The sequence below is a fragment of the Hirundo rustica genome, chromosome Z, assembly GCF_015227805.2.
Source record: "Hirundo rustica isolate bHirRus1 chromosome Z, bHirRus1.pri.v3, whole genome shotgun sequence".
Taxonomy (NCBI): domain Eukaryota; kingdom Metazoa; phylum Chordata; class Aves; order Passeriformes; family Hirundinidae; genus Hirundo; species Hirundo rustica.
Window position 1 is genome coordinate 67,504,965 of NC_053488.1, and position 22,479 is coordinate 67,527,443.

Consider the following 22,479-nt stretch of genomic DNA (forward strand, 5'->3'; position numbering starts at 1 on the left):
CGAGACCCGCGGGCAGCGCCCCCTGCCGACCCCGCGCTGCGGGCGCCGGCGGGGCCGCGCCCGAGGCCTGAGGCGGACGGCGTGTTAGCGTACGGGGGGATGGCTTGGGGTTAGCGAGGCACAGTAAAACTGCAGGCACGCGTGGGCCCGCCATCTGTTTACACAAATATCGGTGATCTAGAGCCTAGAAAACACGTCTTATGAGGGGCGGCTGAGGGAGCTGGGGTTGTTTAGTCTCCAGAAGAGGAGGCTCAGGCGTGACTCTATCATCCTCTAAAACTCCCTGAAAGGAAGGTGCAGTGAGGTGGAGGTCGGTCTCTCCTTCCGTGCCTGCAGTGAGAGGACAAGAGGAAATGGCCTTAATCTGAGACACGGGAGATTCAGATTAGATATTGGGGGGCGGGGGGGGATTATCTATCTATCTATCTATCTATCTATCTATCTATCTATCTATCTATCTATCTATCTATCTATCTATCTATCTAATCTATCATTGTTAGGGTGGTCAGGCATTGAAATAGGTTGCCCTGATGGTGGAGTCACCATCCCTGGAGGTGTTAAAAACCTGTCTGGATCGGGTGCTGGTGGTGTGGTTTAATGGTTCAGTGGTTACAGTGATAATGTTGGGCGGATGGTGGACTTGATGATTACTTAAAGTTCTCTTCCAACGTTGATGATTCTATGATGATTCCACGGTTCTATCCTCTGTAACTATTGTTTTCTTCTGACCTTTCTCCTGACTTTCAATTTGTTTCAATGGTGCAAGGACCTGCATACTTGTCAGCTGTTTGGCATTGCCAGTAACATTGAAACAACAATAACTTTAATTTTTCCATGATACTTAATGAGCACAGGAAAAGTTTTTTCATGGGATGTAAACAATTAGGAATTGAGCAGAGAAGTCTGTTAAAGGCAGAGGACTGCTCTGTGCAATTCAGTAAGACACTGATCAGCTTTCTAGCATCAACAATATTGGTAGTTACCGAGCGAACTCAATCTATTATCCTAAAGGGATAACCTTTGACTAACCTAGGTTAGTCAAAATTAAAGACTAAAGTAGAAAAATGTCCATAATTATGTAGAGAGAATTTGTATTAAAAAATCTCCTTTTCTGTGCAAAAAATTTCTTCTTAACACAACTGAATGTCTGTTCTTTTGTGTCTGCTTACTATCCCAGATCCAAACATGTTGCCATCCCGTTTGTTCATATTGTGTTGGATCGTCAAATGGGATGTACTGGCCCATTTAGGTAGAGGTCCACTGTACGCAACTTGTACAAAGCTAGCGGTATCAAAAGTGCTGTGGGCAAATGTTGCATGTGTATTGCATGGGCTGACACTGTTTTCAAAAGGGTTAGAATTTACTAAGTACCATCAGGTTTTTTTTCAGGAAGTTTAAGTCCCTGCAGAGGTGCATAATATCAGAGTTAATCCTGATTAGTCTATGTTGTTAAGATTACCTGGATAGGTGGGAATAGATGCTCATATTTATAAGCAAATAACAGCCTCAGCATATTTTGAAGGGGGCAAAGGTAATGTAATTAGGAAACACTGAGGAGGGTGTCTAAGTTTGGGATGAAAATGGGATCCCTTGAGCAATTATAAGGAAAATAAAAAGTTTAGCAGTGTATGCTTAGGCATGCAAACTGTGTTTTAAATGAATGCAGAATACAGAAGCTAACTGGGCTGTTAATAATATTTGAATTGATGTGCTTACGGGCTTCAAATTCTCCTGTCAAAAAGGGTAGGTCATACTTCAAGCTATTTTTTAATGTGTTTTGTACAGACCAACAGTGGTGTCATGAAGATTGCAAATTCATCTTTGCAACTGGAAGTCTAGAATCAAAATTTCCCACCAAATCTGAAACCTCAACCTCTACAATAAATAAGCATCAAAAAAACACTGGAAGAATAGGACATCTGAAAACACCCAGATACTCTTCAGGCTCTCAACAGCTGCATATAGCATCTTGTTGCCAAACATTTAATTCCACAGTCTATTCAGTATACATTTTGAAAAGATGGGAAACATCTACTGTTCCTAAACTTTGGGTTTGTTGATAGTTTCAGGAGAAAGAGACAAAAAGAGGCAAGTGATCGCAGTATATAGTAATGGATCACATTCAGGAAAGAAGCTTAAGTATTTTTAAGCAAAAAACTTCACGATTGAAACCAGGTTACAACATTTCCTAAAGCATTTGGAGTTGCCTCTGTAGTACCGATCTATGGTTAAGACTCCTCCTGTAGATTATTACAGCATACTACATTTAAAAAAGTCACTGCATCCAAGGATCCATGAATGTATATAGTTGAGTGTACAGTGCTTTTAATGAAATAGATTTGCAGACTGAAGTTAGTCTATTTCTGGCTGTAGCCTGAACATGACTGATTTATTAACACTGGTTAATTAGGTCCTGACATGATCAAGGTGCATCATAATAACATTGCAGAAACCTTACAATAGATTAGCCCAGTTTATGTTACTGTAGTCTTCTTTTATCTTGGAAAGTACAGCAGTTGATGCTGACATGTCAGTTTTGACCCCTTATTTAGTTCCTTAGGAAGGCATTTTATACTTGTCCTGAGTTTTAGTCTAAGGAAATCCCAAGGTTTTCCACTTCATGAAACCTGAGTCATGCCAAACAACGCTTTAACATGAGATGCTACTGTGTGCTGTTGGCTATTCTGTCTAAAAGCTTCCTTTCTATCGCAGAAAAAGATGCCAAAAGAATTGTGTCAACTCCTGAGAAACTTTGAATTCTTAGCAGAAGACACAGCTTCTCTTCAAGGGGCTCTTGAAATCTCTCAAACATACTTCAACTATTCCCCTGATGAATGAAATCAGGAGCCCTTAACACACAGATTGAGTTATTCAAAATTTACTGCTGTAGATAGCAAGCCAGCTCCCAGTTATGTGCCAGGCACATACTTGTTTTCAGGGGCCTCTGGTCTCAGAAGACTGTACACTGTTAACCTCATGTCTGGCATGTTTCCTCACTATAGATACAACATTCTTTAACTGCAACAGGAACTTCATCCTGCTGACAGTCCTAGGGCATTCTTCTTACTGGTGATCTCAGCAGCAGATTGTGCAGTACCCTTACATGCATTTGTGTGTTTATGTATGTCCATGCTGACATGAACCACAATGGAGTTCTAAACACCGTCCTTTGAAACAAAAACAAAAGCAATTTCCCAGTCCCTGTTTCCAGAGATGATGATAGATCCTGGAAGGGTTGGCCTCACAATACCCTGTGGCAGGAGGTATCTTTCTCTCCAAACAGTCCTGGCCTGCTTTATCTTGCCTAACACTTAGTGCTGCAGTCCCCAGAGAGATTTTTTGCTGTGCCTCATCATTTCTCTGCAAATTTAAGTGAATTTTGTAGTATCTTTTAATATACCATTTGTTGGGAGTTGCCAGAGTATTTTTATTAATATAAACATTAATTTTTGGTCTGGGAAATTCATAACAATTTTCATGTAAAGGGATAATCTGTAACAGAGCAATCTCACAATAATAAAACAAAAATATTAAGCCAAGTATAATTTTTTAAAATACCACAGGTACAAACACAGGTCAAGAGCACAACATTAGAAAGCTGAAGCTTCAAGGACAATTGTATCGTAGGCAATCAAAATTCAACAGACAGGCACATTATTTCACAGACTTTCCTAAAGTTAGGTTCTTAGATGCTTTCCCAGGAAAGGTTCATCTAGCAGCACTGTAAATCACAAATAATTTATTGGACTGTCTCATATATGAACCTCCAATGGATCAAATCAGAAAATGTGTGACTCAGACTATGTTCAGGACTGTGAAGGTATTTATCTGGAAATCCATCCAAAGTGTAATTCTACAAGTGTGCAACTAAGGAGCTGAGAGACAAAGTGCTGGAAGCGGTGTAGTAACTCAGTTCAGGTAGCTGGAGGAAAACAAAAGTTAAGAGATCTTGATCACAAAATCCTTCACATCTGGCTTAGACAACATAGGCAGGTATCATGTGATGTGGAGCTCACGTGCCACAAGTTTGCCATTTTCTTTTTCCTGTTTTCCATTCTACTAGTTTAATGAAAAATGTAACTTAAACATTGACTCTCTTCAGTCCATCTTAATTCTAAACCCAGTTGTAACACTTGCAGTAGAAGAAAATTTCCCTTTTGAGCCTAACATCTTAGATCTGCTGGAATAAGCTGCTAAGTATTATTTTCCCTTTTAACAGTCACCAGAGTTAGGCAGTTAAAGCTACTTCGTAAAACCTGACTTTAAATTTTTGCACTTTACAACCAAGTATTTCAGTTGTAAAGGACCTGACCAAAAGTTAGAGCCTCTTGTCAAGGACATTGTCCAAATGCCTCAAACACTGGCAGGGGGTGTAGACCAACCACCTTTAGAAAGCTTCTTCAAGCTTCTGCTGCTAAATCTCATTTCTGGACATAGGTTGTCCTCCCACTCTTCAAGATGACCTTTTTAAATCAACTAGATTTTACAACATAGGGTAAGACTGCTATTAACTACTGGGGTATTCCTGTCCTTAAAATTAAAAAGTCAAGTTAAAGGCTTCTCTGGAAGTTCATGCCATTTTACAAGCTGCAAGATACAAATTTATGAGTGAAGCACAACATCCATATGGCAGGTAGAGGTTCTACCCCTCAAAAAGCCATCTAGTCCTAGAATTAAAAGAGGTAAGAGCCATAATACTTAAGTTTTGAAAAGAAGTAGAGAAAGCTGATGAAAAATTTCCTTACCAGGCTATTTGACAAGGGTTAATATTAACTCATTTTAATTAATAAGCTTGTGAAATTCACTGTTGAACTTAAGAGATTTCAGGGCCCCTCATGTGCTGAAGAAAACACCACAGTCAAGAAACAGACTAATCATGCTGGAACACAGAATGTGACTGGGGTGGGTGTCAGAGTTGACAGTCACTAAGTAACAGCCATCCCCTGCCTTTCTGTCTGGATGACCTGTAAGTACTGATATGGTTTGACTATTTGGTGATCTATTTTTATCTGAGCAATGTCAGGACTCCTTGCAAAGTTCCTGTGCACTGATCACTTCAGAAAAGCAGTCCAATGACCAACAGTGAAAAAAGTTTTATTTACTTTGTATCTTGCAACAAGTCAAGTGTAATTAATCCATAGTATTTTCCCCAAGTATAGTATGTCATAAAATATGAACAAAAGCATCTTTTATCTGCGTACACTGTCTTCCAAGTGCTAAGAAAAAGATATTATAACAGATTAAGAACAAACCTACAGCATTCTTTTACTTTAGCTGGTTCTGATACAGAGGCATACTTTTTTATTTGAGAATCAACTCCTAGAGACTTAGCTAATTGCACAGCATTTGTATCATCACTGATTAGCGTCCCAAGAGCCACAAGCAGTCTAAAAATGGCTTCAAGATCTTGAACAACTTCCATAACTGTGCTGATTACTGATAAGCATTGAGCTTTGCCCTCAATGTTGTTGACTTTATGTAAACATACAGCATAGTTCAATGTCAGTGTGGCCAGTGCAATGTGGATGTTCTTATTATTGCATGATTTAGTTTCTATTGCTTGTGTCATTATTTCATCCCTCTGTTCCATCATGAGCTTCTGGCCTGCATGGCTAACGAAACAATTGCAAAGAGCTCTAAGTGCCAACAGCTGGTTTGCTTGTTTGCCTTTAGGATTCAGAAATTTAAGGAGAAGGATGATAAATTGTACATGCTCCTTTTCACTGCAGAAGTTTTCATTCACAGTGGGATGCCTGACAGACAATCTAAGAATGTCTAGAGCTGGAAAGACAATTTCTAGAAACAAAACAAAAGAAAATGTTAGCATTAACTGCATTACATGTAAATTTTTCAATGAGTTTCTTCCATATACAAACTTTAGCCCCACAGGCTTAGGAACAGACAGTAAAGTTTCATGCGTGAGTAAAGAACAAATTGTTTCACATTTGTAAAGACAAATATTGACAAATCCATTCTAGTAACGCTTCAATTTATCATTAAAAAAAAAAATCCATAATCCTTAATTTAGGATTAACATAGCACTTTGCAGAAAATCTTAATCTTTTCTAAGATCTCTAATTGATAACACTGAAGACAAGCACAAGATACGGTAACTCTCTGAAACATCTCTGAAAGCTGGAAGTTCAGTGACCGAACACCCCTACAACTCCCTTTGTCCTCATTCCGTAACTTACAGTACAGTGTAGCTACAAAACTGCTTACAGGAAAGGAAAATAAAAAATACGTTCTCGACTGATGAGTTGGAAATCACTGTAAGGAAACTGAACTGAAAGCTTTCAGTGTCTCCCGTTTCCCAAATTCTGAATTTAACTGGCTCTTTGGATCTACTACTGGTATCCAATGCTTACAACCAAATCAAAGCTGAACCTACCCAACTACTTATAGAAGTTTCTCCTGCAGATATGCAGAATCTTCAGAATTAATGCTTTGTACAATACAAAGAGTCTGGAAGGTGTGGCATTGGGCATCACCAGCTCCTCATTATGCAAAACACAGTTTGATTAAGTGATATTTTAAAATGAGCATGAATTTTTAATATTAAAATGTTCTTCCTGTTAGTAAATCTTCAACTGCAATTTTAAGAAAGCAGTTAATTTTAACCATTCTTAGATATTTGTATATGCAAACAATAGTTTTTTCCAGAATGATGTAACAACCAACACAGCTTCTCTAATCCATCAGTGCTGACAATACATTATTCAATGTAATCACCTCCACTTAACGTTCTTCCAGCATGTCATTTCACTAATGCATTTTTGATCATACAGCCTAGCATCAGTAACTTCCTCTCCACCATATTAAACAGGAGCTACTTTTGATTTTTCCCCCCCAAATTAACCTCTGTCATTTCATCACTCATTTGGTAACATCTTAGGATGCCAAGTTCACACTTTCTTACTCTATTTCCTGACAAATCTCACACCTTTTTGAGGATGGCCCTGCTAATGAAATAATCATAACTGATCTTTTTATCAAGTTTCTCCTTATTATTGTGCCAACAAAACCAGAAAAACAATTTTGCCCCTGAAGCTGATCACTGCTGTTAGCACCTTTTAGTCATCTGTTTTCTGCTTGGGCTGTTTAATGTTTGGGACAGACTCAGTGTAACATATTATGACAAGACTTCATTCATGATGAAGTACTGCTGAGATGATACATAAAACAATTGTAAGAGTTTACCTTCTGGCCAGTTAACTGCTCTCCATAAAGTCTGAAGTTGCTGTGCTGTAGGTGTTTCCACAGAGGTGTTGCATGTTGTAGACAGTAACTTTTCTAGGACTATCAAGTCATCTTCAGTAAGCTTATGTTCTTCAGTTGCACTGCCATTAAGTTCTTTTAATTTGCCTGTAATAGCAGTAGAATAGGCACACCTTTCCAAAAACAGGACTTCACAAATAGAGATCTCAACTGAAATGTTACAAAAGCACTTTAAAAACAAGTAACAACTATTGACATTGAGTGTTTTTGGAGGGGTAAGATTTTTGAACACTTTTTCCAATTTTATAATTTCTAATTTTAAGTTTTAAATTGTCACAATGATTGCTACTACTAATTCCACTTTAACAGTGCAACACTAAGACACAGAATTTGTAGAAAAAAACTATAAAATGCCTACATAAAGATGAAAATGCACAAATGAGTCATAAGAACATCAGAGCTTTCATAACTAAAATACAATTCCTTTTTGCTCTTTTCTCTTACTAGGTAGTAAAAAAAAAAAAAGAAACTATATGTTCTTCATGTGACCACATTTTTTTTATTTTTACTTAAATCATGTGATCATGTTTTGCTTATGAGATGTGCTATATTCAAACTTCAATGTGATTTAAAAGTCCAAATATTAGATTAATCTAATGGAACTAGCATAAAGGATAGGCTTTTTAAAAGCTCAGTTAGTCAAGTTTTTTTCAAAAACATTTAAAAAATCCTTGATATTAGAACACTGACCCAGTATCTGTGTAGGATTGGCCTGGTCAAAGGTGACAGCATCCTTCTTCGGAAAATAAATATTTTCAACTTTAGCTGCAGTTGACTGGTAAGCACCCATTCCTACAGAAAAGCAATACAGAGCATTCAACAGTGTACCAAGGTGTCTGACACAGAACTGTGTCCTAGCGGTAACTCTCTACAGCTGAACATTACCCAGAAAAATATCTTTTGAAGAAAACTGAATGTCTGTGCAAATAGCTGTCACTCCATACATTATTTTTACATTCAGGGGTTAAAACCTTCAAAAACTCTTCCCCCTATTAACAGTCATTTCTTAATTGTGTGAACTAAATACATAGTCAATTAGAATCAATTTACACAGTCGATTGTAGTTAACACATGAAAATGGCAAGGGTCTTTCTAGAAAAAAGTTTCCTTCTGCCCCTGAAATCCTGGACTTTTATTATTTTCATAATGAAAGTGTTTACATTTTAGAAGATTTGCAGATATGACCAAGTTATCGCACATGCCATAGTAGCCTGACATGTCTTTTTCTAAGGAGCAATAAAAAGCTTTTATCATCACCTATACTGATTTCTTAAACTCACAGATCATTTAGTGTCTGATATTGTGTAATGCCCATTAATTATATATCAGTTTCTCTGATCAATAACATAACTACTAGGAGATCAATAATCCTCTCAGATTATTATTATGCATTTTAAAGCTTGTGTGCATGATTCCTGCATGTAAAGGAAGGCTCTGTTATTGCTATTTTTTGAATAATTTCAGAGTATAAGCAGCTTCAATATGCTATTTTTAATAATGTATGAATTTGCATCAATGCAGAATTCATGTCAGAGAAAACAAACAAAAAGATCAGGAAAGTTTTTCATTGGCAGGCATTGTCTCTTACCCGTAAATGGATCAACCCCGCTCACTGGAAGTACTGCATTCGATGCTGAACCAGGAACATAGCGACCAGCACCTGACAAAGATTTTAAGTTTTTAAACACCACCACCACCAGTAAAGAGGCAAAGTATACCTGTATTTAGTTACTACTTTTCAAACAAGACTATTAAAAGGGTTTATTCTGCACTAAAGGAATGACAAAGTAGTGTTCAACACTTCTTTAAGGATTAAATCTATGCCTGTGCAAGGGTGTTGGTGATGATGGCATTCACAAGCTAAGCGAGCCCACAGCTGGGAGACATTGTGTCATGATCTCTGGAACCCACAGGTGCTGAGGCCCGCATAAGTGCCATGACAAACTCCAGCAGGAGGGCACACTGCCCTGGCCTTGACTGACTCTGTGCCTGGGCCACAAGTGGTCTCTCCTGTGGGAGGTGGACTCTCTTACACTGAGGCCTCAGTGAGGCCTCCATCTGCAGAGGCCACAGAGCCACAAAAGCCATGGAGGAGTAACAGCTGGACACAGGAAGACTGTCAAGATGGGGAACTCTGAAGGCTCTGAGTTTTTGTAACAGCACAACAGCTTTTGATCTACCTGTAGATCTGCAACTGTAGAACAGGTAGTGAGCACCCTGGCACTGGTGAGGACAAACACCCAGAAGTGATGTGTTAAGAATCAGCTGAGGCTGCACCTCATGTCTGCAAAAACATGAAAGGCAAGCAGTGATGGGAAGCAGAGTAACCTCCAGCAGGGTAGGGAGGCACCTGCCTATGCATGTGGCCTGGTAACCTGGGAGGTGTGTGTCTGCTGGGGACAAGGATTCAGGATGCCACAGAAACATCGCCAAGCCTTGCCTGGCCTTCAGACTGTTACCCTGCTACTCTTCCACATGGCCATCAAGGGTTTTGCCAAGGAGGTCCTGGAGGATATCAAGAGTGATTAGAGAGCTCTGAGAACAAGGATGAAGAGTGAAAGGCATTTCTTTGATACTCTGAACAAAGCAAAAATGCTTGAATAGAAATTGACTCATCAAGTAGGTCAGCAACTCACTACATGGCTGGTTTTGCAGACGAGATTTTGGCATCAAGTGATTACAGGAGCAAGAGGAGCAAGAGCTCCTCAGGGATGAAGAGCTTACCCCAGGGATGGGGTAAGTCAGTCAATGCAGGGCTGGAACTGGGAATGTCTTTGCAAAGAAGGTTGCTAAATCAGTGAGGAGGATTTTACAATAGGATTTTAAAACAGGATTTTACAGTGAGGATCACAAGTTAAAATACAGGGTGAATGGTACCAATAAAGATCATGTTAAAAAAATAAGTAAAAATGAAAATAGAAAACCACCTCAATGAATATACCTAATCTTGTGTGGTTCATGCACATGAAGTCTAGCAAAACAAAAGGTTTAGGTCCTTAGCCTTCTGCTGTATTGGACAGAGCGACACAAGGCAGACACGATAGCAGAGGGCTCCCCTGCACTGAACAGATCTCGATATGCTTTGCAGTGGCAGAGCCCACCTTAAAAGGCTGTTCCACACTACTGCCCCAAACAGAACAGCAAGAAACAGCTGTCTGGGGCTAAACACGGAATAAAAGTGCTAGCCAGACAGATATGAATTTTACATTACCTGTAAATGGGTCTGCCCCAGGTATTGTACTTGATCCAGATGAAGAGCCTGGAACATAACGTCCAGCACCTAGTCAAATGGCAAAAAAAGCAATGACTATTAAACACACCTTGATGTTATTAAAATCCAGAGAGGGGTAACAAAGCTGGTGAAAGGTCTGGAGTACCTATCCTATGAGGAGCTAAGATTGTTTAGCCTGGAGGAGAGAAGGCTCAGGGGGACACCTTACCTCACTCTACAAATCCCTGAAAGAAGGCTGTAGCCAGCTGGGCATTGGCCTCCTCTCCCAGGCAACCAGTGACAGGAGGAGAGGGCACAGCCTTAAATTGCACCAGGGGAGGTTTAGGCTGGACATGAAGAAGAATTTCGCCACAGAAAGGGTGATTAGATATTGGAATGAGCTGACCAGGGAGGTGGTAGAGGTGTTTAAGGGAAGGCTGGATGTGTGGCACTTAGTACCACGGTCTAGGTGACATGATGGTGTTCAGTCATAGGTTAGACTCAATCTCAGAGGTCTTTTCCAGCCTACTTACTTCCATGATAATTGCAGCTCTCAGTTACAAATAACCTGAGAAGCCTATATTACCATTTCCAGTCTCTTGCAAGAAAAAATTTAGCTCAATTATTTTAATGCTATTTTCTTCTTAAATTCATCTTTGTGAAATTAGTTGGATTAGATTGTTTTGCAAATGTGATAAGCAGGATGTAATTGATTAATATGGTTTAGTATATCAGTAATCAACTTGTTCTAGTTCCATTTCCTGCCTGAAAAAGGTAATTTATACATTTCACTCAGTTTTGATTAATTCTCTGGTTAAATTTTTGTATTTTAGTAACTGCCGTAATAGCATCTAGTACTTCTTGTATGAAAACTGGACCTTTCTTTCACCGGAAAAAAAAAAAAAAAAAGACTAGACTGAAAAATGCCACTGGATTGGTTAGAATTTTGCTTAAGTTTTTTTTGTTTTGTTTTTCTCCAGAATGATCTGTGCCTTTGCCCTCAATCATTTAAGGATATGAATGTACCTGTAGAAGAACTACAATACTGAAGTCTGCCTGGGCAGACGAATCTATGAGGTTCAACAAGGCTAAGTGCTGGGTCCTCCCCTTTGGTCACAACAACCCCATGCAGAGATACAGGCTGGAGGCAGAGCGGCTGGAAAGCTGCCCAACAGAAAAGGGCCTGGCAGTGCTGATCATCATCTGCCTGACCATGAGCCAGGAGTGTACCTATACAGCCAAGAAGGACAATGTTATCTTGGCTTTTATCCCAGCAGGACCACAGCAGTGACTGTCCCTCTGTGCTTGGCCCTGGTGAGGCCACATCTCAAATCCTGTGATCAGTTCTGGGCCCCTTATGACAAGGAACACATTGAGGTGCTAGAGCAAGTCCAGAGAAGGGCAATGGAGCTGGTGAAGGGTCTGGAGCACAGGTCCTATAGGAAGCAGTTGAAAGAACTGGGGGTGTTTAAGTTCTTGAGAGAAGCTGCAGATGGACCTTACTGCTCTCTACAAATATTTGAAAGCTATCAAGGTGGGGGTCTTCTCCCAGTAACAAGTGATAGGATGCGAAGAAATGGTCTTAAGCTGTACCAGGAGAGGTCTGGATTAGATATTAGGAAAAAGTTTGATACTGGAAGGGTGGTCAGGTATTGGAAAAGGCTTCCCAGGGAAGTGTCTGAATTGTCATCCCTGAAGTATTCAAAAAACTATGTGGATATGGCACCTGGGGATATGATTTACAGATGAACATGGAAGTCCTCAGTTAATGAACTCAATATTCTTAGAGGTCTTTTCCAATCTTAATAATTATATGATAGTGAGATGGATTAAAACTGACTGAACAACCACAACCAGAGGATGGTGGTCAGTGCAACAATGTCTACTGGAAGCTAGCCACTGGTGGTGTATCCTGGGGGTCAGTACTGCATCCAGTCCTGCTCCACATCTTTGCTAATGATAGCGTGAAAGATCAGTCAGAGTGCATCCTCAGCAAGTGTGCTGAAGACAAAAAACTCGAGGAGTATCTGATGTCATCACTTAAGTTAAAAATATTTACCTGTAAATGGATCTGAAAATTGATTACTTGTACTAAACAGTGTTTGCCCCTTAGTGTTGTCCATAATAAACTTTGCCACCTGATCCAGAAACATAGGATTTAGATCATTCTTTTGCAGGAAGTTGTATGCAGTCAGCCAAGGATCATCAGTGATGTTATATGGCAGTTTGTAGGAAGGCCCATTTTCATTTACATCAATGGTGAAAACATAGTCATATTCCTTTGAGTGGAATAAAAATAAAAACACATTATAAGTCTTCCAGCACTTTTTACATAATGATGTATTAAAGCAGTCTAACAGTGGCCCAGACCTAAGCCTAAAAACTTTAAGCACCGCTACTTTCAGAACTTATCAGAAACTCTCCTGAGAGACTGCAAGTAAACACTGGCTGATTTAGGGTAACACTAAACATTACTTAGCAACAGCCAAAACATCAGTGCGTTACAACACTGTTACTATACTACATCCAAAACACACAGCACTATAGCAGCTGCTAAGAACTCTTTTGTCTCAGCCAAAACCATGACAGACTTAAACTTGTATTTTCCAGAATCCTGCTCTCAAAAAGAACAGAGTAAAGCAATGAACCATGATAATGTGTGCACAGATATATTACAAAACAAAGGTGGATCAGGTGACTCTCATGGACGCCTCTGTCTCCCTCCAAAACTATGGAGCAATCAGATGCCTCAAGAAATTTCAGTACTAAAAGGACACCTCTAATACTAGCAAACCATTTCCTAGTATTTCTTTAAAATCTGAAAGAGTGAAAATCAGTATCTTGGAGACATTTTTTTCTGTGGTGGAGCCTGACAAGCTTTTCTGTGTATATTCCAGTAAAGGAAACATTTTTCAGCTTATATGTCTTTAGGTCAGCTTACCTATCTTTAGATTCAATAGTTACTATAGAGAAGTGGTACAGAAGGCCTGGCACCTAATATTTTAAGTAAGCCTTGCATTAGAAATTATAAAGTTCATTTCCTTTGGGAAGGATATTAAAACTAATTTCTCAAGGTATTAACAATAAATACAATAGAACTTGACAATTTCTCCACTAATGGTTCACTTTTCTCCAAAATAATTTGCGTCTATTGGCGTGCTCATTTTACAAAATGTGTTTCTTAAGTAATAAAGTAAACTGTACTTATGCTTCTACCTCTGAGATCAAAGGTAACAAAAAAGTACCTGTTTTCTAATATGGGTATTTTTCAAATATCTGTTTTCTAAATTATATTTTATCTGAACAAAGACCAGTTACTTAGGAAAAAATGAAACAAATTAATTTGCATATACCTTTCCTTCAAATAAAACTTTTCCAGATGTTTGTTGTGTGGCTCCAGAAGAACCAACAACATCGCCGATCTTTATCCATCTTCCTTCACTAACGCTCCATTGATATGCTTCTACTTTCCCATTATCTTTAATGAGCCGTGTCTGTCCATCTCTTGTTCCTGTAGGCAGGAATTCAAACAATTTTAAGGATATGGTTTACTTTAGGAGAGAAAAATATTCAAATGGAGCTCAGCATTAAAAAATTAAAAATAGTTCAACAACACTTGAATTAAGTTCAACAGCACAGGAATTAAGTAGATACATGTCTTGGTTTAACCCCAGATGGCAACTAAGCACCCCACAGGCATACTCACTGACCTTGTGGTTGGCATGCAGGAAAGAATCAGATGAACAGAAGTGAAAAATTTGGGGATTGAGATACAGTTAAGAAGGTAAATCAAAAACCACATGCACAAACAAAGCAAAACAAGGAATTCATACACCACTCCCCATGGGCAGACAAGTGTTCAGCTGTCTCCAGAGGAGCAAGGCTCACTCAGGCTCAACAGTTCCTTGGAAAGACAAATACCAACATTCTAAATATAACCCCCGCCCCCACCTGCCCCCGCTTCCTTCTTCCTCCCCTAGTCTATATGCTGAGCATAATGCCAAGTGCTATGGGATATCCCTTGGGTCAGTTAGGGTCAGCGGTCACAGATGCATCCCCTCCCAGCTCGTTGCACACCCCCAGCCTCCTTGATGGTGGCATGGGTGAGGAGCAGCAAGGGCCTTGGCTCTGTGCAAGCACTGCTCAGCAATAACTAAAACATCCCTGTGTTATCAACCCTGTTTTCAGCAAAAATCCAAAACACAGCCCCATAATAGCTACTATGGATAAAATCAACCCTATCCCAGCAAAAACAAGACAAAATACTACATCTCACAAGAAGAATAGCAGCAATCTTAATAAGCATTTTACAGTTATGGTAACGGTATCTGCCAGCACACTAAGTGCCCAAAACTATACTTATGTCAAGCATGTCAGAAGTTTGTCATCTTCTCAGTGAGATGACAATTAAGAAAGGTGATATTCTTCCATAGTCTAACAAAATGCAAAGTTTCATATAATATCTATGCCATTTCCTGATCATAGCCAAGGCCTGAAGTCACTGGCTACTTCACCTTGGGAAAAATTATCTGTCTGTTTAAGATGTTTAAGAATAACATTTAGTACTGCTTCTACTGCATTCTCAAGAACTTCTCAAGTACCTAGGTGTGAACCAAGCCCATCAAGACTATCTTTCAAGCCAAAAGCTAAAGCAGATAATTTGCATTTATTACTTTTATTAATAAAAAAACCCTGCACATTCAGTACTCCTTTTACAAATTATCTGTTTGACATGCTCTTGGTACAGCTGGCAGAACAGACAGAGAACATCTCAAACACACTGTAGCATCAATTCCACCTTTTTGTAAATTATCTCATAGAAGAATTAAAAAAAAACCCAAAACAAAAAACCTTGAGTCCTGTTTCCAAAAGCATCAGTGAAAGAATGATAGAGTAAAATTAAGCCATCTCCTTCACTAACCTTATTGAAAGGGATTAAAGCCTATAGTTTCTGGTTAAGAAGACATCAGAAGTTTCAACACCTCAGACCACTTACCAGGATCCTTAAGGTGCTCTCTTCCAGGAAGGTCATCAACATTGATATCTCCTAAATCACCAGTTTTAGGGTCAATGGATGCTTGGGCAAGCTCATTTTCAAAAGCCTGAATCTCCTCAGCACTTGCTATACGTTCCAAGGACTCTGTAAAAACCCTTATAACTCCATCACTGAACGGAGAGAAAACATTCAAGTAGGAATACTATTTAAATATCACAATGACTACATAAATTCAAATGGTGACTTTTATGTTGCAAGAAACCATCACTATTTCTAATTACCCTTCTTATGAAACAAATTCATTCTCATACTAAAACCATAGAGAGAAGGAATCAAGCGGGTAACCCTGTCTTCAGTATAATTTTGAAAATTGAGATACAATATGCCTATCAAAAGGGTTCTTTATACCGTGCTTACTAAATTTATTTTCAAGTCTGTTCATGATTTATCACATTTCCAAAGAATCCGCTCTACCTCTGTGAATGACATAAAAAAATTACTTCTTGGATGAAGTGTAACAGGTTTAAATTTAACACACACACACTTTGATGGCTGTATTTTTAAATATAAATGAAACTGACGTTCAAAGTGACGCTGCCAATTTCTTCAAGAATTGTCAGATTTGGACCTACAAATATATTAAAAGTAAAATTTGGATACCTTGCACCAACTACGATGTCACCGTTGTCTAACACACAGCAGCACCATACAGACTGAGCTGGGAGTCTGATTGTTTGAGTACATTCCCCTTGCTTCCAGATTCTAAGGGATCTATCCTCTCCAGTAGTTACAAAATCTGAAAATAAAAAGAAATAAAAAAACTTTTGAAATAGATTTTTAGCATACTGTGATACTAGATGGCATTCTGAAACTGGGTGTCTATAAATCACAACAGTAAAATAACCCTTCTGCAATTTAGTACATCTCTCATTTACAAGTAGAAAGCAAAAAGTAAGCCACTGTTTAGTTGTGTTCTCAGAAAATGCAAAGTGCATAAATTACAGATTAAGTAGCCAGACAGTGAATGAAAGTGTGTCCAAGACAAAGAAGATCCCTTCATCCTTTAAAGGGCTTGAACAATTTTGTCATCATCATAGTTTCATCTTGCACTATACTTGCGTAGGTTCACATTTGTTTTAAATTGAGTTCTGGAAGGTAAGCCTGCTTTATCAGAAAACACACACAAAACATTTGGCAAAAGTCTACAAACTCCTCAATGCAGAATTTTAAGGCATAGGAGGTCTACAATATATGCATCAATGCATATACGTGCACTTTACCTGATGAACAAATGTGCAAGTGTCCCATACACCACACAAAGGTCACTGACTTGGAATTTCTTCTGCAACTGAATCAACAGTTATTTCTGAACCTCTAAATCTCTAACTCTGAAAGCAAATGTAATTAAGCCTCATATATAAAATTCTTAACCTAAACTACATATAATTCATGTTGTGGAAGTATATAAATTTATATTATCTCAAACTGTGACGCCACACATTATATTTTACTACTCTGCAACAGTACTGAAATACAGGTGGCAGCTAAGACAATAGTTTTGCCTGTTGCTTCACCTAAGTTTCACTTAAGCCTTCGATTAGCCCTAACTCAGGACCTTTCATCCCACATACTTCCAGAGCAATTTTGACAGCGATGCAACTTGGGAGTCAATCTCAATGTCTTTTTCTATCTATTTATACCAGGTGTAAGAAAAAATTTTAAATGCTACTGGTGTTCTTTAGTTGTGGCAGTGCCACGAAACATCAGAATACACAACCTGCCATTTCATTTTGAAGAACGTTGTGTAACAGTCACGAAGGAATCCTACCTTTACATCGAGGGAAGACAGAGATGCTGTATATATAATTTGTATGTCCATAATACACCTGCAGACACTCGCCAGAGATCTGCCATCTTCGAACACTAGCATCATTAGCACAGGAAAGGAACTCCATTTCACTGAGAATAGCTAAACCTCTCACACAATCTTCATGTCCTTTACAAAAAGAAAAGTTTAATGCAGTTATTGTTTCCATTAGCAGCTGTATACCACTTCTATCTAACTCATATCTAAATCCAGGCAACAAATCTTTGTGGGAGCAGTTAGAAAAAAAAAAATAACTGCCCACAATTCTCTGAAAAATACCTTATTTTTTTAAAAATCATGTGCCTTCTGGGCTTACAACTAATTAAAGACCTTAAAAATCCTGCCTAAACATTGTTCAGTTTATCCGTGCTTTTGTAAGATTTTAATGTTTGTTCTCTTTTGACAAAACCAGATCACATCGATGAAATTATCAACTGCAGCAACATTTACCAGTGAACGTTCTTTCACATTTGCCTGCCTTCCACAGTTTTATAGTTTTGTCAGCTGAACCAGTCAACATTAATCCCTGTTCAGGAAGTATCTTCACTGCCCATATTGCAGCTGTGTGACCCTGTAAAAAAACCCGACATTAAGACTTGTCAGAATCAAATCCAGAGTACTTATTTCATATTAATGTAGAGGAACTTCATACCTGCAACGTCATCATACATCTGTCATTCAACCAGACTTTTGCTGTTGTATCCCATGATCCACTTAATAATGTGCCAAATTTCCCAGATGAAAGGCTGCAAACTGGAATGAACGCTCAAGTCAGAACTGACAAGTACCCTGCACTTCCACAAATCTTATGCCAGCAATTTCAAGGGACTCATTTAAGAGGATTTATTTGGTATTAGTAGCATATTTAATGTTGAGGCGTCTAGAGAAGAATTAAGTGAATTGCAATTGTATTGCGACCTAGAAAGAAGCTGCTTAAAATTCTCTTAAATTTAGATGAAAGAAATGGAAATATTTTTGCCGTTCACATTTTAAAATTTCTTAGTCACAGATCTCTCAGACTAGAATATGATGACAAACAGGTTAGATAACTAGTCAAGACACACAATTAATGCAAATGTGTCGTTTTTGAGAAAGAAAAGTTTTGTCTACAGGTATTATTTTAGTATAACTTCTTCAAGAAGTTATTTCATATGAAAAATACTTAGCTTACCTTCTTGGAAGGCAAAATACTACCACTAAGAAACTTGGTGACATTCAAAGATTTTGTAGAAAGATAATCCAGTAACACAGTGCAACGCTTTGTATTCAAAGCACCAATTAATACTAAATACCCATCTAAGGAACAAAACGGGCCGAGGAAGTTTATTTAGGAAGCTGATTTTTTCTGTTTGTATCAGCTTTGACAAAAAAATTAATACATGAAGAACTAACTGCTTCTTAGAAGGGCAATTCTTGACAAAAGGGTAGTCATTCTGTGAATTGCCAGGAATGCAGAGAGACAGTGGAAGTTCAAACACTGATAAGGATAAACTTGGAAGCCCCTGCAATGAATTGTCACTGGAGGAATTAAGATTGTAAAGTCCTATTTGCAGAGGCTATAATTAAAGTTTGCTACATTATATACCAAATAAATCACAATGGAGTTTTATACATTTGACTTAATTTCCTCTTTAATAAATCATGTTAATTTTTCTGTAAAAAACTCCAAAATACAATTACCACATACCTGTGTTTTTATGACCCTTAAGGATGTAAAGAGGAGCTGTGTTGTCAGTCGTGAAAATGCAAATATTATGATCATTGCCACCAGTTGCAATCAACCCACGAGGATAGAGGTCACTTGGAGGTATGATGCACACACAAGATACAAAATTTGAGTGGCCACTCATACAGTGCATCTCAGTAAAACCCCTGTTAAGACTTAAACATAGGTGATAATCAGTTTAGAATCACGACAGAAACAGTACTTTATTCGAGTAAATTACAATTCTTGAATTAATAAATATGCTTGCCTTGTGCTGAAGTACTATGGATGGCCTACAAAGAACGAAATTTAAGACAAAAATTACATCCCAGAATTCCTCCCAAATACACAGAACTAAATCTTTCCACTTATTTTTCAATGCAATGATAGGCCTGGAAGGAATTTTGTTTTTTCTTGCTCATTGGCAAACACTATGCCAAATTTGATCAGAAATAGCTACAGTTTGTCTTTATGGCATCTTTTTCTGTCTGAGAACTCAAACATATATCCAAATACATGCTAAAGTAAGAGCACACAAATGAAATTTACTGCCTGTCAAATGTCTTCACTGGCTTTTCATTAGGAGCACTACAGAGGAAAAGTTAAACAGATCATACCTGACTCGACAGCACCCTCATTTCTTCACCCTGAGCCAACCTCAATAGTTACAGCACTAACAGGAAAAAGCTAGTTATTCCCATAGAATAAATATGCAGGTTGGGGTGCTGTGTGCTTGTTTTCCTATGTTTGTTTCCCCACCCTCAAAATCACAACCTATCATATGATACCATACTATTATCCTTCAAACCCTAATGCTTGACATGAAACATGTAAGGATATCACGATACTCTTCTAAATTCAAACACATCTTCTCTCCTTAAGGTACACAGAACAAACGAAGGCAACAGCTGGGGAAAGCAAAACCAAAACAGCATACAGCAGTGTGCTCACCCACTGAACCCTGACTACTGTAGTCCCTGAGCCTATAAAGCAGAGCATAACCAGTATCAACATTACAAGTTGATACAAATAAGTTATTTCTTCCTCACAGAGTTCTCAAAAACTATGAGTTAGAACTAGAATTCCTTCTCTGTTGCAAATTTCTGTGCAGTTTAGCAAGTTCTTTCCCTTGTGATGAGAGACTTAACAAGACCCACTTAATAAGATTAGCTTTTCTTCACCTCAATTGCCGAACTCCAGAGACCAATATAAAGACACATGTAAGCACTCAGCACATTTGCCAATTAATTCTATTTGACATGAAGGCAATGGGAAGAATATTCATGCCTAGTAACTTCACAATACAGATCACAGTATAAAACTATAGTCCGGGGAGGAGGTCCATGCTGTAGCTTTCAGCAATACCCCACATCTCCTATACACATTGCATAGCAGTCCTGCTTCTGGTCAAGGTAATAAGCTGAAAAATTCACTTTCTGAATTCAACTACACAAATTCAATAGGAGACAACCCAGTGCAATGTGAATATCAGAAAAATAAATGATGGGGTATATTTTTCCTTTTTCAATGTCTTTGTGTATTTAATTTTCTGTACAGTTCTTTGTTCATATTCCATTTTACATTTGAAGAAGCTTGCTTAGCAACAGTGAGAAAGAATGGGCTTTTTTAAACATTCAAAGCACACTGCCTTACTGTCATGATGCCTTGGGAAGGCTAACCTGGAACAGAGACTGGACAGAGCTAGAGAATAAAGCAGGTAACTGCTGAAAGGCCTTTAGGGTACACCTTGGGCAGCACAAGAGCCGCATCAGGGCTACACCCAAGGGGGACTTAGAATGGTCACAAAATGGACAACTGGTCATGAGGTCTTACACTTTTATAAGTTTTGGTCACACTTTTTAAAGTTTTGGTCTATTTGCATATTGGGGTTTAATTGCCCAATTACAGCTTCAGGTTGTGAGATCTCATCTTTCTTGTTTCTCTCTTGAGTCCACCCATTGTTGTTTATGCTCTTGGGCCTGAAAGTTGTATTTGTAGTCCTTGGTCTTCAGCAGGAAGAGGATTTGTTTTGTCTACCTAGTCTGGGAAGAGTCCTTACTGACACTTAAAATGAGGCTCGAACTACACCCCTAGGCAGCACAGAATCTGAAAGACATGAAAGCTAAAACTTAAGTCATCAGTCAAAATTGCAGCACTGTTACTTAGCAGGATTACCTTGGCACTGAATGCCATGAAGTGGAAACAATACTATTAATACCACCTAGAAGAAAAGATGCGTAGAACTACAGACACTGTAACCATTTCCAAAGCACGCTACAACATCGATGCACAGCAAACTGCTTAAAAACCTTCCCCAAAAGCAGGCATGGAGAAGTTTGGCCTGCTCAGCCTGGAGAAGATAAAATTGCATGGAGACCTCACAGCAACCTTCCTCATAGCGTCTAAAGGGGCCTACAAGGAAGCTGGAGAAGGACTCTTCCTCACGGACTGTAGTGATAGTACAAGAATAGGCACAAATTGAAAGAAGGAAAACTAAGGCTAGTTTCAGGAACTAGGAATTAGAATTAGGAAGAAATTCTTCACTCTGAGGGTGATGAGGCACTGGAACAGGTTGCCCCGAAAAGTTGTGGATACCCTATCCTCGGAAGTGCTCAAGGCCAGGATGGGTATGGCTCTGAGCAAACTCTTCCGGGAAAGGTGTCCCTGCCCGTGGTTGACGGACTGGTACGAGATGATCTTGAAGGGCCCCTCTAAGCCCTTAACGTGATTCTATGAAAGTGACAATGCCAATCACGAACGCCTCCTGCGAACACTCTCCCTCCGCCCGCCATCTCCCTCGACCCCGCTGATTCTGCCGGCGGCCCCTGAGGAGGACTCGACTGCAGAGACGAACTCGGCGGGGCAGGGGCGGAGCCCCTGCGGCAGCACCTCCACGCTCTTCCTCCTGCGGATCACCGGCCGGAGCGCCCGGCCCGCCCAGCGCCGGGGCCCAGCACTCACCCGTCAGGGGCCCAAAGCCGCGCGGTTCTGTCCCGAGAGACGGACACGAAGCCGCCTTCCGGAAAGAGGCCGCGAGTGAGGCCCCGCACGTCCTGTCCGTGCCCCAGCAGGGAGCAGCGCAGCCGGAACGTGCTGCCCTCACCCGCCATGGCGGCAGCGCAGGCCTGACACAGCACGGGCCTCACAGCCGCCGGAAGTCATGCCGGAACTGTCGTCAGAGGACGCGACACCAGGCCTACGCGGGTTTTCTTATTCCCAACAAGCACCACGCTGACGCAGGTGGTTATGCCGCCGCTCTTCTCTCGCCAGGCCCTCTGGGAGTCGTAGTCTTTGGGAGCCACGGCAGGCTGGAGCGGGATTTGTGGCTATCGCGATTACCCGTGCGGGCAGTTGCCGCGATACGGCGGCGTTGCCCGCGGGTTGATGGCGGCTGAGACTCGTGGTGAGGGGACAGGCCCCCC

General features: G+C 39.7%; 2 protein-coding genes across 4 annotated transcripts in view; one reads left to right on the top strand and one right to left on the bottom strand.

The window, feature by feature from the left end:
• Positions 1-3,373: 3,373 nt before the first annotated feature.
• On the bottom strand, positions 3,374-22,277 carry PLAA (phospholipase A2 activating protein). 2 transcript variants are annotated; one of them, XM_040089287.2, is made up of 14 exons: positions 22,019-22,277; positions 19,040-19,233; positions 18,005-18,105; positions 17,803-17,923; positions 17,314-17,481; positions 16,146-16,281; positions 15,486-15,655; positions 13,843-14,000; positions 12,549-12,768; positions 10,490-10,558; positions 8,867-8,938; positions 7,969-8,070; positions 7,201-7,365; positions 3,374-5,796 (listed from the first exon to the last, which is right to left on the bottom strand). In XM_040089287.2, the coding sequence occupies exons 1-14, from the start codon at positions 22,165-22,167 to the stop codon at positions 5,231-5,233; spliced, it is 2,391 nt and encodes a 796-aa protein (XP_039945221.1). In that variant the 5' UTR covers positions 22,168-22,277; the 3' UTR covers positions 3,374-5,230. The 2 variants fall into 2 exon arrangements, with proteins under 2 accessions (XP_039945221.1, XP_039945222.1); XM_040089288.2 differs by having other exon boundaries at positions 19,040-19,224; positions 22,019-22,214.
• The window catches only part of IFT74 (intraflagellar transport 74), a 37,424-nt gene continuing 37,191 nt past the window's right edge, over positions 22,247-22,479 (top strand). Inside the window, exon 1 of one of the 2 annotated variants that reach the window (XM_040089290.1) lies at positions 22,247-22,297. The gene's annotated coding sequence lies outside the window, so the exon portion shown is untranslated. Of the gene's footprint in view, positions 22,461-22,479 lie in introns of both variants that reach the window. The other variant, XM_040089289.1, reaches the window with a different exon arrangement.

Bases quoted from the DNA above. Each gene is read 5' to 3' on its own strand.
- PLAA (XM_040089287.2), bottom strand. From the start codon at position 22,167: ATGGCGGGTGAGGGCAGCACGTTCCGGCTGCGCTGCTCCCTGCTGGGG. The intron at 19,234-22,018 runs GTGAGTGCTGGG...CCTATGTTTAAG, and splicing joins CGGCTTTGGGCCCCTGACGG to TCTTAACAGGGGTTTTACTG. The intron at 10,559-12,548 runs GTAAATATTTTT...CCATTTGACTAG, and splicing joins ATTTTCAGATCCATTTACAG to GTGCTGGACGTTATGTTCCA.